The following is a 24,825-nucleotide window of genomic DNA, read 5'->3' on the forward strand; positions in this document are numbered from 1 at the left end:
GGACGCCTGTGACTCGTCGGGTCTCGACTGCCCGATCTGGCAGCATCTGTCCCACGCGCATCTATTCACTTGCTACAGGGGTCTTCAGATGCAGCTACATTCCACTTCGCGGGTTGGTACAAATCGTACTACCCGCTGTCTTTACTGGCCTGAATGTACTAGACAAGATGCATGAACCAAAAACTAAGAGGCAGTTATAAAATAGTCTCCAATCACTTCAGATATACCCAGTCACCGGCCAGATCAAGAATAAGCCTAATAATGTTTATACCCACCACGCACCACCAAGCGCATAAGACGCACTTATTTTTACCGATTCAGTTCCTCCCTATTGTTTGGGGACGTGCTATAAATACTTCGTTATAGCCTAATGAAAATCATAGCCCGACACGTATCGTTGTGAAGCTGTCAACAAGGCAAACATGTTGTACCTTACTTGTAGAGTTGAGCTGAATCTGAATCTAGGGTTTAATAGTTGGATTGAAATAGTATAGATATAGGATCACGAATGCAGTATGTAGCGTTACTGTAAGACCCAAGACAGAGCGTGAAACGAATAAATAAAAACACATGCAGACGAGATTATTTATTGATCGTGCTTCAGTAACATGTAGGTCCGGTTGGAATGGTACGAAAGGCGATCTGGGCGACTAGTGGGTGAGTATAGTGGGTAAAATGTTCTGTGCGCAATTTACGCTTTTATCGTGGGAGAGTAAAGTGCACACCCTCCCTCAAAATTTAGTACTGGCAACTAAAAAAAACGCTAACCATATTACAGAAGGTTTTTTTTTTCTCCCATATATACATAAATTTGATATCTTTTAGGTATATATATTGCTAGCTATAGAAAGCTATACACCAGTTAGTAAGAGGTACACGAAATCAGGGATATTTGCTTTTGAAAGTGTTAATAAGACTACGAACAAAGGTTACCCCATTCTAAACAGATTAATTAACCGCCGACGTCTAAGGTTGAAAAAAAGGTGATCTATATATCTAGGTCCCATCCAATCGTTTTTAAAGCCATAGGAAAGCGTGTATTTAATTTGCACTACGAAGTTCGAGACTACACATTCCCGATAAATTGCTATACTTCGAAGTATACAACGCGCTAAGTTCTGTTGAAGTATATCCCCCAAATTAGTTAAAATACGTGAATACTGCTACCATATAACGTCAGAATGTATCCACACCAAGGAGTATATTATAGTTCATATCACGGTCCTCAAGGGTACTATCCTCCGGATATGGCACCTCCAGCGACTCCGCTTGATTTGTCGTACGGTCAATCAATGTTACCATCGAATTTATTGGTTAACTCACCATATGTTCAGCAGACACTGAATATGGTGCCTATGTCGCCGGTTCTACCCAGGCAATACGTGCCTCCGCCAGTTAATCTCTCGCATGGGAACTTGGCCCACCATCAGCAACAATTACAGCAGATGCACTCACAGCATCAGCATCAAAACCAACAACACCCACATTTTGTATCACAATCACCCTACTTGACTCCGCTCGGTAGTAAAAGCAATTTGGAACAACTTAACCTTTCACGCACAGTTATATTGAAGAACATTGACGAAAGAGTGACGTTGAATGAGTTGTTGAATTCCATTGATTTTGGCCCTATTGAATATTGTAAGATGTATTCAAGGCCGGCCCCAGAACGTTTAAGGGATACAGATAATTTGAAGACTTGTGTTATTTCATTCGTTAACTCGAAGATTTCGATTAATTTCCATTTAAAATATTCTAAGAACCGGTACAATTTGAATAAGTTGAAGGAGAAGTTGAGAAATTCAAAATATTTAAAAGTTTCTTTAAATGAATCGCATAATACTAGCTCAAATGGAAATTCAAATAATTTTAATAATCATTTAAATAGACAGGACTATATCAAGTTGAAAACCCTTAACTATATTTTGGAATTTAATGCTACCCGGTGTTTGTTACTTAAATTGCATTCCAATAGCTTCGCCTCGATTGATATCGAAGAATTTGAGAATGATGTGACAAACCAATGCTCAAAGTTTGGAGATATTGAAGATTTCAAAATTTCGACAAACGAATCTAAATCTGAAATCAAGTGTTTGGTTCATTTCACATCGATTGATGCCGCTATCAAATCATATGAATTTTATTTGAAGAAAATCCAGGCGGATAAGCAGAATCAGATTGATCTGGAAGGTACCGACAAATCGCTGGAAACTATTGAATTTATCCAAGCTTCCTTTCATAAAGATAGGTGTGACAGAACTGTAATAGATAAGCCATCCTTAGGCTCTAATACAAACTCGCCCATGCTCGGTAAAAGACAAGTGACCATAAACCACAATAACATTATTCCTGAAGACTTAAATGAACACAATACAGACACTGAGGAAGACATAGAAGTCTATGAAGAGGAAGCTTTATTGAATGATCAAAGTATTTTAGAGAATAACGAATCAATTCGGAACTCTTTACTTTCTAACGCAAAGCATCCTCAAGAACCAAGCTTTGACCAGATTAGTTCGAAGTCTTCGTCATCGCAGAATATTGATCAGAGCTATATTTCAAATACCTCTTCATACATGCTCAACACATATCCTTCGATAAATCAGTCTCAAGTAAGAATGCAAATGCCTCAAGTCCCTAGTAATAACTCAGCATCCTATCAGTACAACCCAGATCCATTCAATGTCGGCAATAGGACAATTTATTTGGGAAATTTGCATCCAAATACAACCGTTGAAGAGATTGCAAACAATGTAAGAGCTGGTGGTTTGGTTGAATCAATTAAATATCATCCAGATAAAAGGGTTTGTTTCATCACATTTATTGACCCCACCATCGCTTTAAAATTTTATTTGAATCACCAAGTTTTACATCAATTGGTCATTCATGGATATGATATCACTGTCGGCTGGGCTAAAAATCATTCGGGAGCTTTAAATAGAGAAATTTCATTAGCCGTCACAGCTGGAGCCTCGCGAAATGTGTATATTGGTATTAAATTGAATAAGGATGAAAATAATAATATATCAAATACACCAAAGGATGAAAAGATTAGATTACCAAATGAATCTGTCTTGAGGTCAGACTTCTCAAAATTCGGTGAGTTAGAACAAATCAATTTTTACCATAATAAAGATTGTGGGTTTTTAAATTTCATAAATATTGCTGATGCTATTAAATTGGTTGACTCATTTGAATCTAAAAATATTTCTAAGATCAATAAAATAGTGGGTGATAATGGTGAATTTTATGACAAATATAAGGTATTTAAAATCAGCTTCGCAAAGGATAGATGTGGTAACCCACCAAAATTCAGTTTCAAGAAAAAGCTTGGTAAAAGAAAAAAGGAATTGATGAAACCAGAGGAAGATCTTGAGGTCAGCAAACTTGATCATAATAGAGATAACTCTAATGCAGTGCATGAAGAAATGAATGAAGAAGCAGCTATGGTTTTTGGTATTATGAGTACTGCTGATTCTAGTAAAGAAACCAAGAACTCAACAGACAATGAAAAACCAGAAGTAATCAAGAAACCTTTCGAACAATCGGATATTTCCATTAACGGAGGTACCAAGAAAGGAAATGAAAAGATCAATAAGTATGAGAAGACTGATAAATACGAAAAGACGCCAACGAATAATGAGGATGTAAAACTTCCTGATGTTGTAAATGAGAATGATGATGAAGAAGACGAAGATGATATTTCAATTATCATAGGGTCTGATGAGACTACATCTTCTACGAGAGATGAATTGAAACAATTGCGTAATAATGGACATAAATTCTATGATAGCAAAGTTGATACCTCGGATACCTTTATTCCTTTAAGGAAATCATCTAGAAACTCTTCTAATATTTCATTAAACTCGCATAACTCAAACTACATGAAGTACTACAATCATGATTCAAAATTTCCACCTTCCCCTTATCACCACCATCAGCAACAGCAACAGCTCTATTATATGCAAAATGCACAAAGGCCAATAGCTGGTCGAATGAAAAGCTTTGGTTACGGTGGATATTACCCACCCACAAATCCAAATCCAAATCAATACACTTACACTGCGAATCCTTCAAAGAATCCTTATTCTACATCCGGTTCTCAAGTCATGTCTCAATATTTGGCTAAATCTCAACATGATAATTTATTATACGCTGCAAGTATATTATCAAATGATGTTGGCATTGATGAAGATAAAGAATATCACTATAAGTCGAATAGTAGGCGGAACTCAAGAAAATGAACTCACTAGACAAGTAAAAAGTTTATTTATCAGATTTTATTTTTATCATTGTGTATCTTTTCTATGGCTATAAAAATTTTTTTCAAATGCATGTTAGAGTGAATATATTTAGTCATTAGGGACAATATTACTTAAAGGTGAAAAGTAAGCTGGATTTACTTGTATAAAATGATTAATGTTTTGATAATTAGTTATTCCAATGCAAATAAAACTTTATTATTTATATACGTACTAATATTAGTAATAAATTAAATATCAATTACAATTGATCCATAGGTTCCAATTAATGAGAATATAACTCCAAAAATTATTCCAGCCTTAATTAATACCCTCTCTATGATAGAGATGTCGTTTTCATAGAATTTCAAATAGAAAATGAAAGGTAAAGTCATACAGATAGTAAAACAAATTGCACTACCTAAAAAGGAGATAACCTTTCCAAAGGAGTTGAAAATTAAAGATATCAGGAACAATAAAACACAGAAAATAGCCCTAGATAAAACCCTTTTGATTCCATAGACTTCCTGTCTTATTCCATTTTTGACAACTGTATAATTAGTTTGATTAAGTTTGAAAAAACTTTCATAGACAGTAATAATCGGTCTGGTTATCAACGGTAACTTAGACACTGGCAATAAACCCATGAACAAACAAATCAACGGCCGGACCCACTCAGGATAGTTTTTATTTGTCATCAAGTTTTTAGTAAGAGAATCCTGACAATCTGTTCCGAACATCAAAAAGCCAATTACCGCAATTAAATAGTCTAAGTTGAATGTAATACCGAAGGCTATATTACAACACTTTGAAAATTTTGATGGATGTCTCATATCCCTATACAACTCAGGAAATACAGGATGTCCACCCCAAGGTGCCATAAATAATCCAAGACTTAGTAATAAGTATTTATACTCAGATGGCCATATGTTTGTAAATGCGGGGGTGATTAACGATCCAGGGGACGATGTGGTTAAAAGTCCACAAATTATTATAACCACTATAAGAAGTGTAGTGCAAATGATTCCCAACAAGCTGACCAAGGATAAAACTGATAATGGTAAAAATGAAAGCAAGAAAAGCACAGTGACAATAATGCCCTTCAATAAGCCTTTCTGTAATGACGGAAATAAAATATAAAATGAATCGCTAAATAATATTATTAACGAAATCATGGCGCCAAGGAGATCAAAGGTAAATACAAGTGTGACAATAATGTTGATACCCTGACCGCCATATAGGTGAGCTATATCTCCATAACTCATAAGATGTGGATACTTCCTTAGTATCCTTCCCATCATTTTTGCACTGATGTTGGTAACTAGCGAACTGAATAATAGCATCGAAGTACCAATAACCCACCCCGACAAACGAAAGCCAAAAGGTAAAGATAACATACCAATTCCCATCAAGGTATTTATGCAATTAAAAATGGTTTGTGGAGCCGTAGAATCACCAGTAATTAAACGCTCTGAATCAGCCTTGCTTGCTCGCCTAGATAGTAAAGACGTATTTTCATCATGTTCGAAACTAAACGTATTTATTTGGTCAAGGCCTTCTTGATCATCTCTGTGATCATCGTCAATTGCGCTTTCTGTAGCCGCGTCATAGAGTGATGTACAGGGACTTAAATCTCCTTCTACTTCCTGGCCTAATGAAGTTTCAACTAAACTCAGCCCTAAATAAGATTGGGCCCTAGTATATGACGACGCAAACTTATTGATCGAATTGGCTCCACCTATATCCAAAAATGATCGTCTTCTTTCTTTTGGGCGATTACAACAATCACTCTCATCGTTTTCCGGGAAATGACTCATTTTATCGTATCAGTCACTTCTCTCGGTAGAAATAATCAGATAACGATGCTTACAAGATACAATTAGCAATATCCTCGTTTCAAATTTTCAGGGCGATACAAGATAAGATTTAATATAATATTTTTCGTGATGTAATCGGGTTACGAGCCTTTCCATTTCAAAAATGTAATAAGGAAGACCATCAGAGGATAGGCCATCCTGAAACCCTGAAATTCACGAACCCTATAAACTAGATAAATGGTCAATGTACCCGGATTAAAATACTTAGTCGCTATAATAGAATTTGGCAAGCTTCACATATTTGTAATGTGTTTTATTTTGACACGAGCAAGCACAAGTTCTTACGTTATAGTCGATCAGGCATAAAATCTAATGCTTACAGTTATCACCATTTTCAATATTTATAATTCTTATTGGACTTAGAAGTGCCAGCATTGTAATATACATATTCAATATAGTTTATAATTGCAGTATTTTAATAGTGGTTGAAACCCTAATTAGTAATTCAAGGGATCCGCCGACAATAAGATGATACTACAAATACGACAATCGCCTTCGTTTCTGCATACTTAAAGTTAAGCTTGATGATCTATACTCGCTACTATGCGAGCAAAAGTGAGTTGAAGCAAGTTTCTGCAGGTATTAATTGTACAAATGTTGGATTTCATCCTGTGTATGATTTTTCCAGTTTTTGCTGCAAAACTGTAATGAAAAGCAGTTCCTTTGTAGTAACTATTGATATGGTGTTCAAATGCTGCTTCAGTAATGAGTATCCAATTATTTATATAAGGAACTTGAATGAATAGAAAGCTGTATCGTTTTCTGTGAGAGATAATTTTCGTAATCCAATACTTTCCAACCTCTAGTTCTGGCCCGCAAAGTTGCATAATCTTGCAGTCATTACATTTCCCAGGCAAGGGGAAAGGATGCATTGGGGTATTCACTATATATATCCCGATAAGGTTGGATCCTATATACAATATTGTCTAGGGTCGATCAAACAAATAATATTATTGCCTTTATAGAATAGCTGCCACTAAAGGGTCAGAATTTTTTTCTGCTAGTTTCCATTAGTGAATCATAGTTTTAACAAATTATTCTTTTATATATATTGACAAAGTAAACAGTTGAACATTATAGCAGGACTTGATAAAATAAGAAACTGAATAAAGTTGACTGAATAATTTACAGCTGTAAGTAACAATAGTTGCTCCATTCAATCTTGAATTCAGCTAAATATTATGACAAGCTCGGGTCAGCATATTTATTATCATAGTAATAGTACAAATGACTCAAATTCAGACCAGATTGTAAATCCCAGTTCAAACACCAATTCAAACAATATGTCGAACACCCAATTTACCAATCAGCAATCTGGCCTGCCACTTGAGCCATTACATTCCATTCTGTACCATGTTTATCCTAATTCAAGGCTCAAGAATACATTTAATGAGCCCAACCTTTCATTACATCAGATGTATCAATCATCAACACAACCACAAGAGTACTATAATAATGAATATCCAACACTCATGAACCAAAGCCCATTACCACTTAACCAAAACCTTCCATCTGTGGATGCACAAAGTCAAATAGTAGGCTTGCAACAAAGTCCACTGGGTAATTATTCCGGTGTTAATGTTCTTTTCCTGTCTTCACCAGATGGTTCAATGAGAAACAGTCAATCTCAGGCTTCAAAAGTTTCCCATTCGCCACAATCTTCGAATAGTACTCATCTGAGAAATTCATCCGCTAGTACAAAACGACATAGCTTTGATCTGGATTTTGTGAAGCCTGACAAACCTCGTATAGCCACCACTTATTGGGAAGACGAGAAAACTATTTGCTATCAAGTAGAAGCTCAAGGTATTCTAGTATCCAGGAGAGAAGATACCAATTACGTAAATGGTACTAAGTTGTTGAATGTTGCTGGCATGACAAGAGGTAAAAGGGATGGAATTTTGAAAACTGAAAAAACCAAAACTGTTGTTAAAGTTGGAGCAATGAATCTTAAGGGAGTATGGATCCCCTTTGATAGAGCCTCTGAAATTGCTAGAAATGAAGGAATTGACGGATTATTATATCCATTGTTTGTGAAAGATTTGAAAAGCTTTTATCATGAAAAGGGTTCGATGCTAAGACATGATAGCTACTTGAAATCGTTAAACAATGAGGATCTAAGCAATATTACTTTATCGGATGTCAGTCTGCCCACTATTCAAAGTACTATTATCCCATCAAGCAACAATAACTATCAAGACAAAGATGTTAAAAGCATTGAGCAACATGAATACTACGAAGAAAAATCTCACTCCCCTAAAGATTTAAAGACTGAGGATGCGTAGCAATTAAGCTTTTGCAGCTATTTGCTTTCTCATCCACATTACGATAAGTAGGTGGAACTGACGAAAATAGAATCAAGACAATCACATACAGACCTACTAATATAAGCTTCCAATACATATTTTCAATGTCATATATTTCCTCTTATTAATAGATTATAGGAGGGTATGATTCATTTATGATGTTCATTATCCCAAGAAACTTTTAATATATATGCTGGACATATATTCATTTGACCTTTTTGGTTTCAAAATGCTTCGAGTTTTTTAGTTAAAGAAAGTTTATTACTATAAAGATATAAATGAATATTAGCAAGGATGTTTAAGTCCCCCTTTTTTTTTTTGTATTTATTTCCCAAACTTTTAGTCAGTGTTATCTGATGAAACCAATGTTCCACGAAGCTTTTGTTGAGCTTCGATAGTCTCAAAAAGACCCTTGAATGTTCCTTTTCCAAACCCATTGTGATGATGTCTTTGAATTATTTCAATAAATAACGTCGGGCGATCATGCAACGGTTTAGTGAAGATCTGCAAGATGTAGTTGCAGGTTCTAGAAGATTTATTTCGAGTCTCTGGATCATAATCAACAAGAATATTTAAATTTTCAATGGTATTAAAATCTTCCTTAAGGATAATGTCATCGTTAATCAACCTTTGTTTCAAAGTATCATAGTACTTTTGGGAAGCAGGATTGAATTCAATGCCTCTTTTTCTCAAAGAGCTCACGGTTGCAATTATATCGTTCGTCTTGAGGGCAATATGTTGTACACCAGGCCCGCCGTTAAAGTCGTAAAATTCTTCAATCTGACTTTTTTTACGACCTTTGGCAGGTTCATTGATTGGCATTTTCACTTTTCCGTTACTTGACGCCATAACAATTGACTTTAACGCTGTTTCACCAGTAAAAACATCCTTTTCATCGACAGACCAATATTTATGAAAGCCAAATATATTAGCGTAAAATCTTGCATGTGCCATCATTTGATTCCAACTGTAGTTTTCGACACAATGATCGATACAGTCCAATTTAATTGGAGGTAAAGATTCTAATTGACGCAAATAAGTTTCTGGTTTCTCAATAATTGATCTCGTATAGTTAGGAAGGAATGGACCTGAATAGTTAATATTTTGAATCAATGTATGATGTATATCAGTATAAGGAACCGCAATTGTAGCCAATTTAATAGAACCATGAACATCTGATATTGTTTGAGGTAGCTTTATAATATAAGCGCCGGACTCAATAGCCTTCTGGAAAGCAGAATCAACATCAAGCACATTAAAAGAAATATCCATTACGCCTTCACCGTGAGTCTTAACAAATTCCTGGATCATAAAAGATTCAAAATTATCTTGAATTGCTTTCTTAGATGTTTCTACACACTCATTAATTGACTTTTTAATGGTGTAAATTGCATCCAAGAAGCTTGTTGAGTTCAAAATTGACCTCTCCAAATTCTCTTTTGCAACTTTAATATCCATAGCGTACTTATATCTATCAAGATTGTCATCGACAATCTCAGCTGTAAGTTTGGCAATTTTTTCCTTCAACGATTTCAATATCTGTGCTTCATCTGCAGAATAATCTAACTTTATACTCAAAGCCTCCTCTTTAGACATTGGGACAGTTGGGTATTGTTCAGCAACTGATTCAAGTGTGTTGATAATTTCAAACAAAATATTACCATTTCGAACAACATGCGACGCAAGCCTTCTTGAATTGGTTTCTAATCCTCGATAAGCAACTTCTTCAAACCCCATGGATAATTCCAAGTATTTGGCCATTTGCTTAGCATTTGTACTGCAAATCTTCAACGAATGGAATCCAATAAACCCATCTTCTGGATAAGTTGTGTTGATGTGGCCATTCAATAATAGCTCCTCAATTGTTTCATCTTTTAAGGGGTCGAACTCATTCGAGAAATAAGGTAATTCTTTGAGAAGGGAATCCTCGTTCGAAGAGGAATTTAACTTGACATCACTCATAATGAATTATTTAAGTAGCTTATTTTTTTGGCAATGCAATAAATTTTCTTCAATTAAATATCATTAAGAAACAGAAATATCAATTCAAACAAGGAATTTGTAACGCTTATAAAGTATTTAAAACTCTTTGTACACTAGAATTTTGCAGCCTAGCAAAAAGGTAATAATAAGGGCCACAAAAATAAAACAATCAAATCCCTCAATTCAGGAACCAACTTCAATAATTCTCGAACACACTGTACTAATATATATTAAAATGCTATAAAATACTAATATGTATCACTATTCTCTTCCTTTATTGAGCCTTTACTTGATACATTGGCGGTATTATCGTCGGCCTCATCCAAGTTCTTTTTGATGGCAGACAACCTAATTCTATTATTTGCGCCCAATACAAAAACAGGATGGAATGGGACAAAAACTATTGCGGTAATCGCAATCATTAATGCATCTAAGACCATAATATACACTTCATGCGTAATAAGATAACCACTGAAACCTTGGGCTAATTCAACAACTCTATAGATACAACGAATGTAGACGGCAATCACGGCAATCGTCATTGCTAAAGGAAACCAATAGAAAAGCTTTCTTGCACGAATATTTGCGAACAGAGGGTTATAGAATTGTTCTAAATATGTAGCTCTGTGTGCCTGAGAGGATTTCGTATTAAATATCATTTTGAAGAAGTTCGCGGTGGATGCATTCTTCCAGGCAGGATCATATTTATTTTCATCAAAGGACCCTTCTTCTTTAGCGGGTCTATGCTTGAAAAATGTTTGAAAAAGAAAGTGGAACCAAAATAATAAGAAAAATGACATTGCAAAAACTTGGAATGCAATACCTGCAATCATGACATACGAACCTGGTCTAGCATCTTCAAAATTATTTGAAGCATAAGAAGCAGCACCACCTCCACCGGCTTGAATGATTAATGATAGAACATCACACGTAATAAATATATAAGAGTACCACATTGGGCGCAAAATTGAATACTCTCTCCCATACACCACAACTAACTGTGCAAATAGATAGTATATACCTCCCATAATGAAGGCAGGTGCAATGGTTAAACAAACCAATTGCAAGATGTAGTAGTTCATGTCTGTCATATCAGAAAATGACATTACTCTGCCAATAAACCCAGCAAATTCTAGGCCTATTCCACAGAAAAATGCAACATTAAACCAATGGAATCTTGATTTCCAAATCATTAGGGTAAAATACAAAAATGTTACAATGAATACCACAAGGTATATAATATTAGCAGGACGACTCAAACTACGCATAGAATAGACATTTTCTTCCCATTCTAAATCCTTCAAATTTAATGTTGCATTGAAAATTGCTTGGGTAGCCATGCTTTTGACTGAATTATCTGTAGCAGTTGCAATCTGATTTTCTGCTTGAAGAATAGACAACGAAGCTTCAGCACCCCTGATATTCCGAGACAAAGAAATTAATTCAGGCTTGGCCGTGGCAGTATGAATTCTTGCTGTTGCAGATGTTAAAGTTTCCATCAAGCCCGAGCTTTTGGTTGCAGCAACTGATCTTAAAGTGGTAGAAGTCGGAATGGTCGAAGGCGACCAGTTCATCGACTCAAAGTTCATGGATGACATTTTTCCACCTTCGATATGTATACAATGTGTACCAACAAGAGGAACAGTAAGGTATATCTATATTTATATATACTGAAAATTCTCACTTAGTATATTTCGGAATTAGTCGGATTTAATTATAAATAAACTCGGGCTTACTAATTTTTGCTTGGTACTATCCCCGTATGTTGTTTACAATAAACATAACACAGCCGGACAAATATACGATATGCTACAGTCCTATATACACATTTAGATGGCCTTAGATAGCGTCAAGTAGCTTGAGAATGGTTCTCACATAAAAGTCATAAAATTACAGGGACTAAAAAGCGAATTTATAATAAGCTGAATCGCTGCACAATAGAAAAAATATCTCGATTAGTCAAAAATGAAACGATACGGAAAATCTCTCGCTCAAGATTTAGAAATATTGATTACATCGCTAACCCTTAGTGCCAAAAGATTAGACTGGCAATACATCCCAAAAGCTTCTATATTAATTCCATAAATAGTAACTTTTTACGGTTATTAATATTTGCGCATTACAATAAGTTACGAATAGTACGATAGCCCCAACTATTTTATAACCTATGACTCGTTAGCAAAGCTTAAGAGCCTGCATGTACGTAATGGAATATGCATTTCAACTATTATACAAACTATTAACAATCCATAATAGTGCAGCCGTTTTGAAGAAAGATTGTTGTAACAGTAAACTTCAATACTATGCCGCGATGTTGGTTTGAATCGATGGTTCTTGTTCTTCCTGTTCGTATTCAATTTCAACTTTTGGTCTTCTCTTTCTCTTGTTGGCCTTATCATCAGCGGTTGCCTTACGTTTAGTAGACTTACCTTCATTATCGGATTCGTCTTCAGATTCTTCTGACTCAGACTCATCCTCAGAAGAATCATCCAACCATTTTTCTAAGTCTTCTAAGTCGACTAATTCATCATCACCATCATCTTCCACATACTCAACTTCACCAACGTCACTTTCGTCGTCACTTTCGAGCTCAACATCGTCTTCGTCTTCTTCTTCTTCTTCTTCTTCGTTATCGACTTTACCCAAGACTTTCTTCCAAATATTCTCATCGACATTCAATGGCTTATCACCGTATGCACCACTCTTCAATCTTTCTAATAATTCCTTTTCGATAGCCTTCTCAATTTTAGCGGCAGCTAAGGCCTTTCTTTCTCTATTCTCTTCTCTTCTCTTGACCTTATGCTTAACACCGACATAATGTCTTTCTTCTTCTCTTAATGCTAATCTTCTTTCAGTAATAGCAACTTGGGTTAATCTAGTTAATCTCTGTTTACATTTATGAATTAAGAATTTTTGCCAATACTCTAAATGGCTATCAATTTGGCTTAATGCTTTATTGTAATTTTTAGATAATCTAATTCTTTCCCACCATTTAGATGGCATGTGTGTTCTTTCAGCTGTTTTCATGTATAAGTATAATTTACCATCAACATTCTTAACGGTAGCATACCTTGAATTGGCCAACGGACAAGATTGACGAGAACATAAACCAGAAACGTTATATTCATTTCTGCAGAAGTTTTGTTCCTTGGTGGTCTTAATTTTGAAAGCACAGAACTGTTGATTTATAACTTGCCAAACAATTTCGTCAGACATTATGGAGTAGTCGTTTAATTATGCTATTTGAATTGAAACTGGATTAATGTGAAAAATTGGTTCAAATGATATAATTTTATATATGCTTTTGATGTTTTGATACAAGAAAGTAATACCCTAGTCAATTTCTGTGATCAATAATGTTTAAACAATCTATGAAGTCTATTATTTAGCTGTCAAACCACTACCAAAACTGTATGAAAATTTTATTAAATCATCTATGTCTGTAAGAAAAGAGATGAGAAGACTAAAAAAAAAAAAATTATTCAAACACAGTGCATCATAACCATATATCACATGATTTCAACATAAATTTACAAATTGTATTCCAACTATTGGTTTAGTTTAGGATTACCTCCAGTGCTATACCAGTTGTTTAGTTGAAAGATTGATAGGTTTCTTAGGTACAGTTGGCTTTACTTTGACTATTTTGGGCCCAATTACATTAGGAAATTTTGTAGAATTAATTTCATTTGCTCGTCTTGAAAATGAAATTAAAGTAATTATTATTTGATAGGGGTCCTTACGTTCGTAAAGATCTATAGTTTGAAAGATTTCATCATGGGATATTCCGATGATTTCACATGCTTTCAAAAAAAACGAAATATTCTCCATTTGCATAAACGGCATTTTGGAACTCTTATACTTAGAACAAGGATTGTTTGAAATTTCCAAGAGGTTGCCTAATTTACATAGTAATTCACCATCCCTTAAGATATCCATAAGATCTAGACTACGGCTTGCATACACATCAATGGTCAGTTGAGGAATTGATAAAACATTGAAAATCCATTGCTTGATCTCTGGCTCGCTTTTGGCATATTTTTGCTGTCTTGAATTAGTTAGGTCTTGATCCAAATTTGTGTTTGCATTCTGTTCCGACTTTTGTTCATATCTGTTATAATTGAGGTAATTCATGATGTATTATTTATCAGAATCCTGTGGTCAAATGTTTTCAAAGCTGCCAGCGATTGATATTAAGCTCATTTAAATTTGATTCCGCACTTCAGCACTACAATGAAATTTCATAATCGTATTTTTGTATTAGATGTAAACTACATATATTAAAATATGCTACAATTAGTTATGTAATCTCTTTTCGTAGGAGTGTAAACCATGAACACCACCTTCAAATTGAGCAGACGCAGTTCTGAATTCAAATCTAACTTCACCGTTATCGACTTTAGTTCTTAATTCATCTAAAGATGGAGTACCAATATCTTGTAAAGAGTGTTGCAAACCATTATATAAGTATGGAACAAACTTAATAATTGAACCCTTGTCGACAACAGCACCCGAAACACCTTGAGCAACTAAAACCTTATCGGCTTCAGAGAAATAACGGGAAGTAGAAGCATTGGCGCTGGTAGAAGTTTGTTGCATAGCATCAATAGAACCCATACCACGGTAAGACTTTAATCTCTTACCATCACTGTAGAAATAACTACCTGGAGTTTCAGAAGTACCAGCTAATAAACCACCCATCATAACACACGAGGCACCTAAGGCTAAAGCCTTGGTAATATGACCAATATTACCAATACCACCATCAGCAATACATGGGACACCAAATTGGTTAGCAAATTCAGTGACATTGTAAACAGCAGTACCTTGTGGTCTACCACAAGCCATAACTTCTTGGGTAATACAGATAGAACCAGAGCCCATACCAATTCTTAAACCGTCAGCACCAGCTTCAATTAATAAAGCAGCTTGTTCTCTGGTAACAACATTACCCGCAATAATCTCCAATTCTGGGTATTTAGATTTGATCCATTTGATCATATCTAATTGGAAAACAGAAGAACCATTCGAAGAATCTAAAACTACGACATCTAAACCAGCTGCAACTAATTTGTCTAATCTTTCTCTGTCACCTGGAATAGTACCAATAGCAGCACCACATAACAATTGCTTAGAGTCGAATGACTTAGATGCTAAAGGATAACTTTGATTTTTTTGCAAGTCAGTTAAAGATATCAAAGAGACTAAGTTACCATTTGCATCAACAATTGGTAACTTACCCTTCTTAGAAGATCTCAATAATTCATTACCCTCAGTTAAGTCAATACCCTTCCTACCGGTAATTAATTCAGTAGTCATAACTTCAGAAACCTTGGAACTGTCATTGTCGTGAAATTGAACATCTCTCGAGGTGACAATACCAACTAATTTACCACCAATTTTACCAGTTTCTAGAAAAGTTAGTAATAAGTTCCTCAATTTTCAAAATCTGCTTTTAATTTCATAGAATATATAGTCAGTGAATCAATTTTTCCACAACATCGTTTGATGTAAATCGGTAGAACGAAAGTTATTAATTTGTGTTGATCATCATGGTAAATATGCAATAAGGAGAGTAAAAAGAATGAAACGAAATACTTTGCAGAATATTGTGTTAATACATACCAGTAACTGGGAATGAAGTGAAGCCTAATTCAGACTTTAACTTTCTAATTTCTCCAACGGTTGTGTTTGGAGAAATGACAACTGGATCATTGATAAATCCATTTTCGTACTTCTTCACTTTTCTGACCATTTCTGCTTGTTCATCAGGAGTACAGTTGTGGTGAATAATACCAATACCTCCTAACAAAGCCATGTGGATAGCCATGTTTTCTTCAGTAACGGTATCCATAGGAGAAGAAACGAATGGAGATCTTAAGGTAATTTTCTTGGTTAATTTGGTATCCAATCCAACCTTTGAAGATGGAAAGTTAATTAAACCAGGTAAAACCAAAAAATCATTGTATGTTAAACCACCGAAGTTAGAAGAATCAATCAATGTCTTGACATCTAATCCGTCCTTTTTAGAATAGGATTGTAAGTGGGATGTAGCAGAAGAAGCGTCTAAAACCATTGCTCTATTTTTTTGTTGTATTATTTGTATAAATAAGGGGGCAAACTTTGCCAAAAAAAAAAGATTTAAAAGAATTGTAACCTGAGGAATTCATAATCAATTTATATGGTTGATTCCGATGAGATAAAATTTTTCGGAGTAACAACCCCCGGGCTCAAACCATATATCTTTAAGATAGAAGTTGCAAAGACCATTACAATGATGTGTAAGCACACTGCCACTGTGTATGATATATATAAGCCTAGGTAGACAGTTGGCACATCAGATTGGAGTTTTGTTTTAGTATCAAGGCATCATCTTGCCCAGGCTTCTCATATTTGCCAATTAGTAAGGTTTGGTGCACTAATTTATTGCTAATTTAGTGAGAGAGAAGAGTCAAGAACAGGTCATATGATAGATAATTATACTGCCTACAGGGTAATGTGTAGTGTGAGAATTTATATTTGTATTATATAGTAGGATATAAAACTTTCTATATCAATGTTAGTAAGGATGTCTTGTAATACTTAATATTTAAAGGACAATATAGAACAAGTCAGAGTAGCGGTTCTTGAAAAAATCTTCATTAATGATCAAGACCATCAACCAATCGAAACCGATCAATGGCAGGACAAGAAATCATCATAGAATTCTATATTATGAATTAAATAGAGTAATATCTTTAGAATAACATACAATTTAGCTATGGAAGGTGTAAGAAAGGCTTTCACTTGAAAATGTGCTAGTCCAAAATTTTATAGTCTTTGATTTGCCGGGTAACTCCAAACTGATAGAACGTTTGCATAGCTCTATTTGGTATTTGATAGGTTTGCAACATTACGACACAAATCATCATTAGGGTACGAATGTATATAAAATATAGCCGTAGACTAAGAATGTGGTACATAAATAAATCTAAACTAATAAAAAAAATAAACTTAAAAACCTGAAAGGTCACTAAATAAAAGTAAAAATAAAGATAACGTAACATTTATGAATGTTAAATAATTGAACATGATGAGGCTACCAATCCTTGTTAATATTCATAAGATGAAACGGTAGGATAGCCTTAATGACTTGCAACACTAGCACCATTATCATTTGAGTTTTTTCCAGAAAATGCCAGGCTAGATTGTTGCGATCTTAACAGGTTCACATACTCTTCAACCTTTTTCCAGCCTTCTTTTCTTGCAACTTCTCTTGCTCTTTGTTCCTCTAATGATTGATGGTATAACATAGTACAATGGTCATACAATATAGGATTGTGGTCCATAAACACCTTCAAAGCTCCAAATGCTAACAGATGAATACTTCTGTTCCAATTGGAAGTAGCTGAGTTGTGTGGAGGAATTCGGTTTGGAGTGCAAAATTCATCAAGATCACCTTGGACCTGTTGCGGTGATGAAAATGAATCGTAATACTCTTCATCCGTGATGTCATGCATATTAGGATTTAATGGGTCGTTCACATTTGTATTATGGTCAATTGAATGGTTGTTCAAGTCATTCAATATTAAGCCACGGTCAATCAAATTACCATTAGCATCAGTTGGCGCTTCAGGATTCTCTAACAATTTTTGCTGAACCATACCGTTTGTTATACCTGGCTGAGTAGCATTTGTTAATTCATATAATGATGCAAAGATGATGGGCAATACTACCTCTGCATTTTCTGTGATCAAAGTCAAAAAGTATTCGTTCGTCCAGTAACACAAAACTTTCTCACTTACTTGAAAATGTGGAGATGAAATACACTTCAGTAATTGTGCAAATAATGGTATTTGAATCTTGAGGAATTCATTTGGTTCCATAACTTCAAAAATATCCTCAATCTCATTCAAAAACATTACTTCCTTTGGTGAATTAATTTTTGGCCAAAATCTTAGTAATCCCATTATCACATCTTCAGTTAACATCGGATCTTTTTCTAAGAATTGAACTATACAATATGCCAACTGTGGATGGTATAACGACAAACTCTTCACTTTATGTAATGGAATTAAAACTCTTACCAAGAAAATTTTATGTTCCTCTTTTAATGGTAATGCAAAACCATTAATAATCGATCCTAAAATTTCCAATAATTCTCCGATACCATTAAATCTTTCAGTTTCATAAACAAATTGCAAGAAAACGTTATTGATGGATTTTCTGATGAAGGACCGTAAACTCAAAAACTTACCGTATATTCTATGTAATGTGGTCTTCAAACAATCCCTCTCTCTGGGATCCTCGCTGTCAAATAACTCTAGTATTTTCAAAATAAATTCATGATCGATGTATTGCTTAGCAATTTGATGAGTAAAATCAGGGCTTTCGATAAAGCGTAAGAAAAATTCATAAATCGCTTGCATATGAGGCCATGCTAATTCACTAACAGGTTCATCTTCATCAGGATCATAAATATCACCGATTGGATTAACAGGCGGAGGAATTGGCCTGAATAAATTCTTCTTGAACATGCCTACCACATGTTTATACATTTCGTCAGTGTAAGTGAATCTATTATTCAGAATAAAATGAATCAATTCCTGCAAGGTAATTCTTTTAATCTCTTTCCCCCTTGCATCATAAGTGGGGTCGCTAAAATCAAACATTATATTACATTGATCAATCTTCTGAATAAACAATGAAATTTGCTCTTCTGGTAAAATCTCATCGAAGTTTGGTAACTTAACAATTTCTTGATATCTATCAGACGTAGATGGTTCAAACCTAGAAGAGGAATGTCTCTTTGGTGTAACTATCAAATCAATATCAAAATTGTCCCTAGTTGGAGACAGGATATTTGTATTAAGGGGATATCCATGGGGGTGAATAGCCGAACCGGTCTGTGAATGTGGAACATGGCCAGGCTTTATCTGAACTTGATCAAATGGTGAATTCGATGAATTGGGTGAAGCGTTGTTTACCGTTATAGGCGATGTGGGGGTCGGTGTTACAGGCTGTGTGTTTGAACCTGCGGTTGTCACCATCGTTGGAGAATCATTATTTTCATTGTCATTTATAACAATCCTTGGGGAATCTTGTTGAGACTGTTTTGGCAGTTGGGGCAGTTGCGATGCTTGTCCCATAACATTAGCTGATCCTCCACTACTGTTGGACTTTATCGAATTACCACTATTGTGTCTAGAAATAGAAGGAGAGCTAGATTTTGCATTAGAGCCCGAGCTGGAAAGCTTTGACGCAATAGAAGACGAGCCAGATGCCTTCCTTGAAGAATCAGACTTCGGGTCCTTTTCCTTATCTAATTTTTTGTCAGCCTTTTTACCTGTAGATTGGCCCTTGTTTCTTGAAAGTCTATTTTTAAAGCCTTTCATCATTTTGGATTAGCACACTAAGTAAGCTTCTATCAAGATTTATTCACGTTGAAATAGAACTAAACTCCAGAAGCCAAAAACTAATAAATGCTAATATATGCGAATTGGTGATATTGGAGCACTGATATGCTATATGTCACAATTATGAATGCTGATAGCAATATACCAAACTTAATCAGACTAGGAATAATATAATTGTAATATGTTCGATAAAAAGTTGATTAACTTGACACTCTGACCACTTCTCTGATATTAGATTACTTCAACTTTTGAATTTGGAGAAATATAACCTTAAATATGGACGTAATAATAGAAATCCAAATATATTAGAAGAAGCTTAAATTCCAATTGATTACTTTGATTGAAAATCTTCAATTTACCTACCAATGATTCAACTAAACTTCGATATGTTAGCTGAAACAAATTATGCCAATTACTTGTAGTACACTTGTTATTCTAAGGGCTTTCGAATTCGCTTTATTGTGATTATTTTGTGAGGGTCACGACTTTACTACTGTTACACGACTACACGCTATTATTCTTAAGGCAGTTATAGTTGAATGATAGCTCTACATAAGGTTCTAGGTTAGCACTATGTATAACTATGACTCGTATTAGCAGATTATTTAATTTTTGAAAGAAAGCGTAAATTTTAAATTAATATTTCCTCCTCATCGACCTCCGTTACATTTTCAATCAAGGAATTATGTTTATGATTGAGAACAGAACTTAGATAGCAGTTCCACCCAATACTGAATACATTAACAACTAGCAACCTGAACTGAACAGGAATCAAAGCGAAGTTGAATAGTTGGAAAGTAGGCCATACTACCCAATTAGTCTTTAGGGTACTAAACCAATGTGCATGTAATTTTTCACGGGCGACCTGCAATGGATTGTCATTGAACTCCAATATTGACATCACTGTATAGTAGAGTGGAATACCTATGAATGGGGCAAATATCAATTGATCTACTGCAACCTTAGTCAAAGTGTTCAATACTTTACTTGTACTTGGAGATATCCTAGTCTTTGAAAAGGGAAAATTAACTTTATGAAGGAGTCTATACCATTTGTCACCAATGGGTGCAAATATTATTGAGCCGTAGAAAGTTGCTCTTAATGTTCTTTTGTAATCATATTTGTGGGACGAAGGGTACAATGTTTGTGCCAAATAATCGCCAGATCCAAATAGAAATCCTGTTGTTATAATGTTAGTTATAAGTGGGCGTTTGGCTAATAATTGACTATACTTTTGGTATATGGATGCCATGTTATGTTAAGATAAATTCAACATCCTTGACCTGAAAATCACTAAGACCAATTTTTTTGAACCGATAAGGTGGGGTACTGTACATAAATGCTTCGAGATATTTTCACAGTCTTTAGATATGATCACAGCTCCTAGACGAAACAGAAATGATCAGAAATGATCAAATCACGGATAGCTTTCTACTTGATCTTCAATAGTTCTATTTATGAAGACTGGTTTGTAACATTTCCAATAGTGACAAAATGTGTAATCTATGAGTGGCACTATCCTTAATTAGTGCAATACATGCTTACAATTAATATGGTAAAATCACATCTTAGACCTCATCCAGGACAAAAGATTCTCTCGTTTATTAATAAATATATGCTTCACAGAATAATCGTCTATAATCTATAATTGAGAAGCAACGGTTCATACGCATGCCAGCAGCTACTGTCTAGATACTAAACAGCTTTGGAACCCATGACTTCTAGTAAACCACCATTGTGGTTTCCTCAATTTCTTCTTCAGAATGTACTAAGTGATCTAAAATCTCCTCTTTTTGGTGGTTACCATGCATCTTTCCGTTATAAAGGTAGCTCAAGAAGCAATTCCATCCGACTGAACAAATATTGGCTGCAACTATACGAAGATGCACTGGAATGTAAAATAAACTCACCAACTGAAACCCGGGCCACACCATCCAGTTTGTTGTCAACACATTCCACCAATTATGTTGTAATTTATGAAAAGCCACCTCTAATGGATTCTCGTGGCCGGAAAGTGTTGACATCACAATATTGTACATGGGGATCCAAACTAGACCAGGGATAAAGAGTTGATCAATCACTACCCTGTAAACCGTATCATACAAATGTACTCTGTTTTTACTCCATGTTTCCCGGCTCTTGGCTGAAATAAACGGATTTTTGATTAAAGGTAATCTTTTTCCATACCATAACACACCACAAGGGGCAAAAAAGCATGAACCATATATCATAGCTCTCATAGTTCTGTATCCATTATATGTAGGCTTTTCTTCGTCAAGATGATCATGGTTCAGAGGGAATAACATCTGGGCTACTCCATCTCCTAAACCGAATAAGAGCCCAGTAGTAACCATGTTCACCCGAAAAGGGTGTGTTTTCAATAACTTGTTGTATTTTTCAAAGAAGGACATGAAGTCTGACGAGCGTACGATTATTCAGATGTATAGGTATTTAACAAAATTTTGTAAATTTAGCCTCAGATTTGATCTGAGTAAAACTTATCTTTTCGCATCAACCTTCCGCCAGGACAAATTTTTTTCCACATCATATTGAGAAATTGCTTTTCGCCGATCGTCGCATATTACTAGGTATCTCGTGCACCTAAGCATGATTGATTTAATCGCTTAGAGTTAATTATTCTCTTAACCGTGGTCACGTGTAGAGTTGAAGCATTCTTTTCGGTTAGATAGATTCTGCATAGATAACTATACGACAGTATTTATTCTTCTGCTTAATGTAATTCAATTGGGTATTTATTCTAAAGTATATATGTTCCTTAATAATCTTCCATGATATGGGAGTACTCGTTTCTCATTTGCAGGATCAATATTATTTTTAATTTTTTTAATTAAATTCCTTAAGTTTTATGAAAATCTCACAATTTTAGGTGATATTAATATTATTATTTATCCTTGTAGTTAAATATTAAATAGTTCTACAAAATTGAGGATGGCTTTCGCGAGTTTTCGAAATAGGGAATATATGTTTCTTTTTTACGTTATAACATATATCAATTGTTGCAAAAAATCAGTCAACACTGTCCATCATGCAAAGGAAATGGCATATAAATGGCAGGATCAAAGAACCTAAATTAACATGTGCAATAAGGTTTTGATATAATACATTGTCTTAAGTTCCAGGTATCGGAGATATGAGCTATTGAATTAACTGCGATTAAGAAGCGATAAGTATAATTAATTCGGCAATGCCAATCTCACACCTCTCATACTGACAGCTGGCTATATTAGTAGCGTGCAGCTACGCGTGATCACTCAACTTGGTGGATTAAATACACATAGGCGATATACACACCTGTTAGGCAATACATCCGTGCACCTGTGGCTGCACACCCCTTTCTCCGGAAGTCAATAAGTCGCTCCCGGAAGAATATATTCATTCACATAATTTGTTATTTCCTATTATGGTTAATAAGTGTACCGATTAAGTAAAGAGTAAACAATCATTCCTTACAGGGTAATTCGTGAATAGCCGCATAACATAATGTTGCTTTTGTGTAAGATCACCCAATTCGGTTGTGATGGTTGATCATCCTTTAATAATTAAAACACCCAGTCTCCCCCTGTGAAATTCATATATTACAATTTTTTTCTGTATAATAGTTTCATATAGTTAGAAACCATAAGGAACAATTGCAAGAATACTAATACACAATGCATAGAACTTATTCTTTAAGATCTTCGAGAGCTCCAACTGCTGCTCAGTTACAATCGCCTCCACCACCAACTTCGTCCACCAAGCAAAAGTTTTTCGGTAAAGGTTCGCTTTCTCACACTTTCCGTAAGCAAGCTGCTGGTTCGATTGGTCCAGAATTGAGTAGAAAATTGGCCGTCTTAGTCAAGATGGAAAAGAACTTGATGAGATCTATTGAAATCACTTCAAGAGAAAGAAAGGACGTTGCTAAGCAATTATCAATCTGGGGTGAAAGTAACGACGAAGATGTCAGTGACATCACTGACAAGTTAGGTGTCTTAATCTATGAAGTTGGTGAATTAGAAGACCAATTCATTGACAGATACGACCAATACAGAATCACCATCAAGTCAATCCGTGACATTGAAGGTTCTGTCCAACCATCCAGAGACAGAAAGCAAAAGATCACCGATCAAATTGCTTACTTGAAGTACAAGGACCCACAATCTCCAAAGATTAATGTTTTGGAACAAGAATTAGTCAGAGCTGAAGCCGAGTCTTTAGTTGCTGAAGCCCAATTATCCAACATTACCAGAGAAAAATTGAAGACTGCTTTCAACTACCAATTCGACTCCACCAGAGAACACGCCGAAAAGATTGCTCTTATTGCTGGTTACGGTAAGGCCTTATTGGAATTGTTGGACGAATCTCCAGTCACCCCAGGTGAAACCAGACCAGCCTACGATGGTTACGAAGCTTCTAAGCAAATCATTATTGATGCTGAAAACGCTTTAGCCTCCTGGACCTTTGACTCTGCTGTTGTCAGACCAACCTTATCGTTAGCCACTCACGAACACGATGACGAATACGACGTCGATGAATTAGCTGACGATGCTAGAAACATGCAAGTCACTGAAAAGGAATGGGAAGAAGAAAATAGAGTTACTGCTTAAATAAACTGTTGCTAATATTTGACCTGGCTGTCTGTTATTAATCCGTCATCCATTAAATTATCTCGTATTTTTGTTGTTTCTTTTACTTTTTGCCCCGGCTTGCAATAGATTATAAGCTTTTATTCATCTCTGCAGTAAGAACATTGGGATCTGTACTAATTAAAATGTTATTTTTACATAAATGATAATTCCCTTATTCTTTTATGTTCTTTAATTTACTTTTATTTTACTATTTAAGTGTTATATACTTGCTTATTGTTTTATTAAATGTTTTTATCGTTATCTTTTGTCAAGAATTAAATTTCATGTCACCATGTAATATTTGAACCGCATGCTTGTTAGCTTGCCTTAGCATAATTTTTCATATGCCAAAGGCTGTATTCTATCAGCTGCAATAGAAGCTTAAGCGGATAGTTACA

General features: G+C 35.1%; 12 protein-coding genes across 12 annotated transcripts; 3 read left to right on the top strand and 9 right to left on the bottom strand.

Annotated features, from left to right (window-relative positions):
• Window positions 1-1,247: 1,247 nt before the first annotated feature.
• Window positions 1,248-4,244, top strand: AC631_01601 (uncharacterized protein; the record flags this gene model as incomplete). The annotated part of the gene is made up of 1 exon (XM_015610431.1): window positions 1,248-4,244. The coding sequence occupies one exon, from the start codon at window positions 1,248-1,250 to the stop codon at window positions 4,242-4,244; it is 2,997 nt and encodes a 998-aa protein (XP_015468716.1).
• Window positions 4,245-4,492: 248 nt separating this feature from the next.
• AVT1 (Avt1p) lies at window positions 4,493-6,058 on the bottom strand (the record flags this gene model as incomplete). Its single annotated transcript, XM_015610432.1, has 1 exon — window positions 4,493-6,058. One exon carries the CDS (start codon window positions 6,056-6,058, stop codon window positions 4,493-4,495), a length of 1,566 nt encoding a protein of 521 aa, XP_015468717.1.
• A 1,343-nt stretch (window positions 6,059-7,401) lies between these two features.
• EFH1 (KilA-N domain-containing transcriptional regulator EFH1) lies at window positions 7,402-8,403 on the top strand (the record flags this gene model as incomplete). Its single annotated transcript, XM_015610433.1, has 1 exon — window positions 7,402-8,403. One exon carries the CDS (start codon window positions 7,402-7,404, stop codon window positions 8,401-8,403), a length of 1,002 nt encoding a protein of 333 aa, XP_015468718.1.
• Window positions 8,404-8,763: 360 nt separating this feature from the next.
• On the bottom strand, window positions 8,764-10,386 carry AC631_01604 (uncharacterized protein; the record flags this gene model as incomplete). The annotated part of the gene is made up of 1 exon (XM_015610434.1): window positions 8,764-10,386. One exon carries the CDS (start codon window positions 10,384-10,386, stop codon window positions 8,764-8,766), a length of 1,623 nt encoding a protein of 540 aa, XP_015468719.1.
• Window positions 10,387-10,655: 269 nt separating this feature from the next.
• Window positions 10,656-12,005, bottom strand: AC631_01605 (RTA1 domain-containing protein; the record flags this gene model as incomplete). The annotated part of the gene is made up of 1 exon (XM_015610435.1): window positions 10,656-12,005. The coding sequence occupies one exon, from the start codon at window positions 12,003-12,005 to the stop codon at window positions 10,656-10,658; it is 1,350 nt and encodes a 449-aa protein (XP_015468720.1).
• A 703-nt stretch (window positions 12,006-12,708) lies between these two features.
• Window positions 12,709-13,623, bottom strand: MAK16 (ribosome biosynthesis protein; the record flags this gene model as incomplete). The annotated part of the gene is made up of 1 exon (XM_015610436.1): window positions 12,709-13,623. The coding sequence occupies one exon, from the start codon at window positions 13,621-13,623 to the stop codon at window positions 12,709-12,711; it is 915 nt and encodes a 304-aa protein (XP_015468721.1).
• A 363-nt stretch (window positions 13,624-13,986) lies between these two features.
• SCP1 (Scp1p) lies at window positions 13,987-14,541 on the bottom strand (the record flags this gene model as incomplete). Its single annotated transcript, XM_015610437.1, has 1 exon — window positions 13,987-14,541. The coding sequence occupies one exon, from the start codon at window positions 14,539-14,541 to the stop codon at window positions 13,987-13,989; it is 555 nt and encodes a 184-aa protein (XP_015468722.1).
• Window positions 14,542-14,703: 162 nt separating this feature from the next.
• IMH3 (IMP dehydrogenase) lies at window positions 14,704-16,483 on the bottom strand (the record flags this gene model as incomplete). Its single annotated transcript, XM_015610438.1, has 2 exons — window positions 14,704-15,818; window positions 16,033-16,483. The coding sequence occupies 2 exons, from the start codon at window positions 16,481-16,483 to the stop codon at window positions 14,704-14,706; spliced, it is 1,566 nt and encodes a 521-aa protein (XP_015468723.1).
• A 1,048-nt stretch (window positions 16,484-17,531) lies between these two features.
• Window positions 17,532-19,784, bottom strand: RTS1 (protein phosphatase 2A regulatory subunit; the record flags this gene model as incomplete). The annotated part of the gene is made up of 1 exon (XM_015610439.1): window positions 17,532-19,784. One exon carries the CDS (start codon window positions 19,782-19,784, stop codon window positions 17,532-17,534), a length of 2,253 nt encoding a protein of 750 aa, XP_015468724.1.
• A 649-nt stretch (window positions 19,785-20,433) lies between these two features.
• On the bottom strand, window positions 20,434-21,054 carry AC631_01610 (ethanol metabolism protein; the record flags this gene model as incomplete). The annotated part of the gene is made up of 1 exon (XM_015610440.1): window positions 20,434-21,054. One exon carries the CDS (start codon window positions 21,052-21,054, stop codon window positions 20,434-20,436), a length of 621 nt encoding a protein of 206 aa, XP_015468725.1.
• A 469-nt stretch (window positions 21,055-21,523) lies between these two features.
• On the bottom strand, window positions 21,524-22,156 carry AC631_01611 (uncharacterized protein; the record flags this gene model as incomplete). Its single annotated transcript, XM_015610441.1, has 1 exon — window positions 21,524-22,156. One exon carries the CDS (start codon window positions 22,154-22,156, stop codon window positions 21,524-21,526), a length of 633 nt encoding a protein of 210 aa, XP_015468726.1.
• Window positions 22,157-23,473: 1,317 nt separating this feature from the next.
• LSP1 (lipid-binding protein) lies at window positions 23,474-24,406 on the top strand (the record flags this gene model as incomplete). Its single annotated transcript, XM_015610442.1, has 1 exon — window positions 23,474-24,406. One exon carries the CDS (start codon window positions 23,474-23,476, stop codon window positions 24,404-24,406), a length of 933 nt encoding a protein of 310 aa, XP_015468727.1.
• Between the last annotated feature and the right edge of the window lie 419 nt (window positions 24,407-24,825).

Source organism: Debaryomyces fabryi (assembly GCF_001447935.2).
Source record: "Debaryomyces fabryi strain CBS 789 chromosome Unknown contig00023, whole genome shotgun sequence".
Classification (NCBI taxonomy): Eukaryota; Fungi; Ascomycota; class Pichiomycetes; order Serinales; family Debaryomycetaceae; genus Debaryomyces; species Debaryomyces fabryi.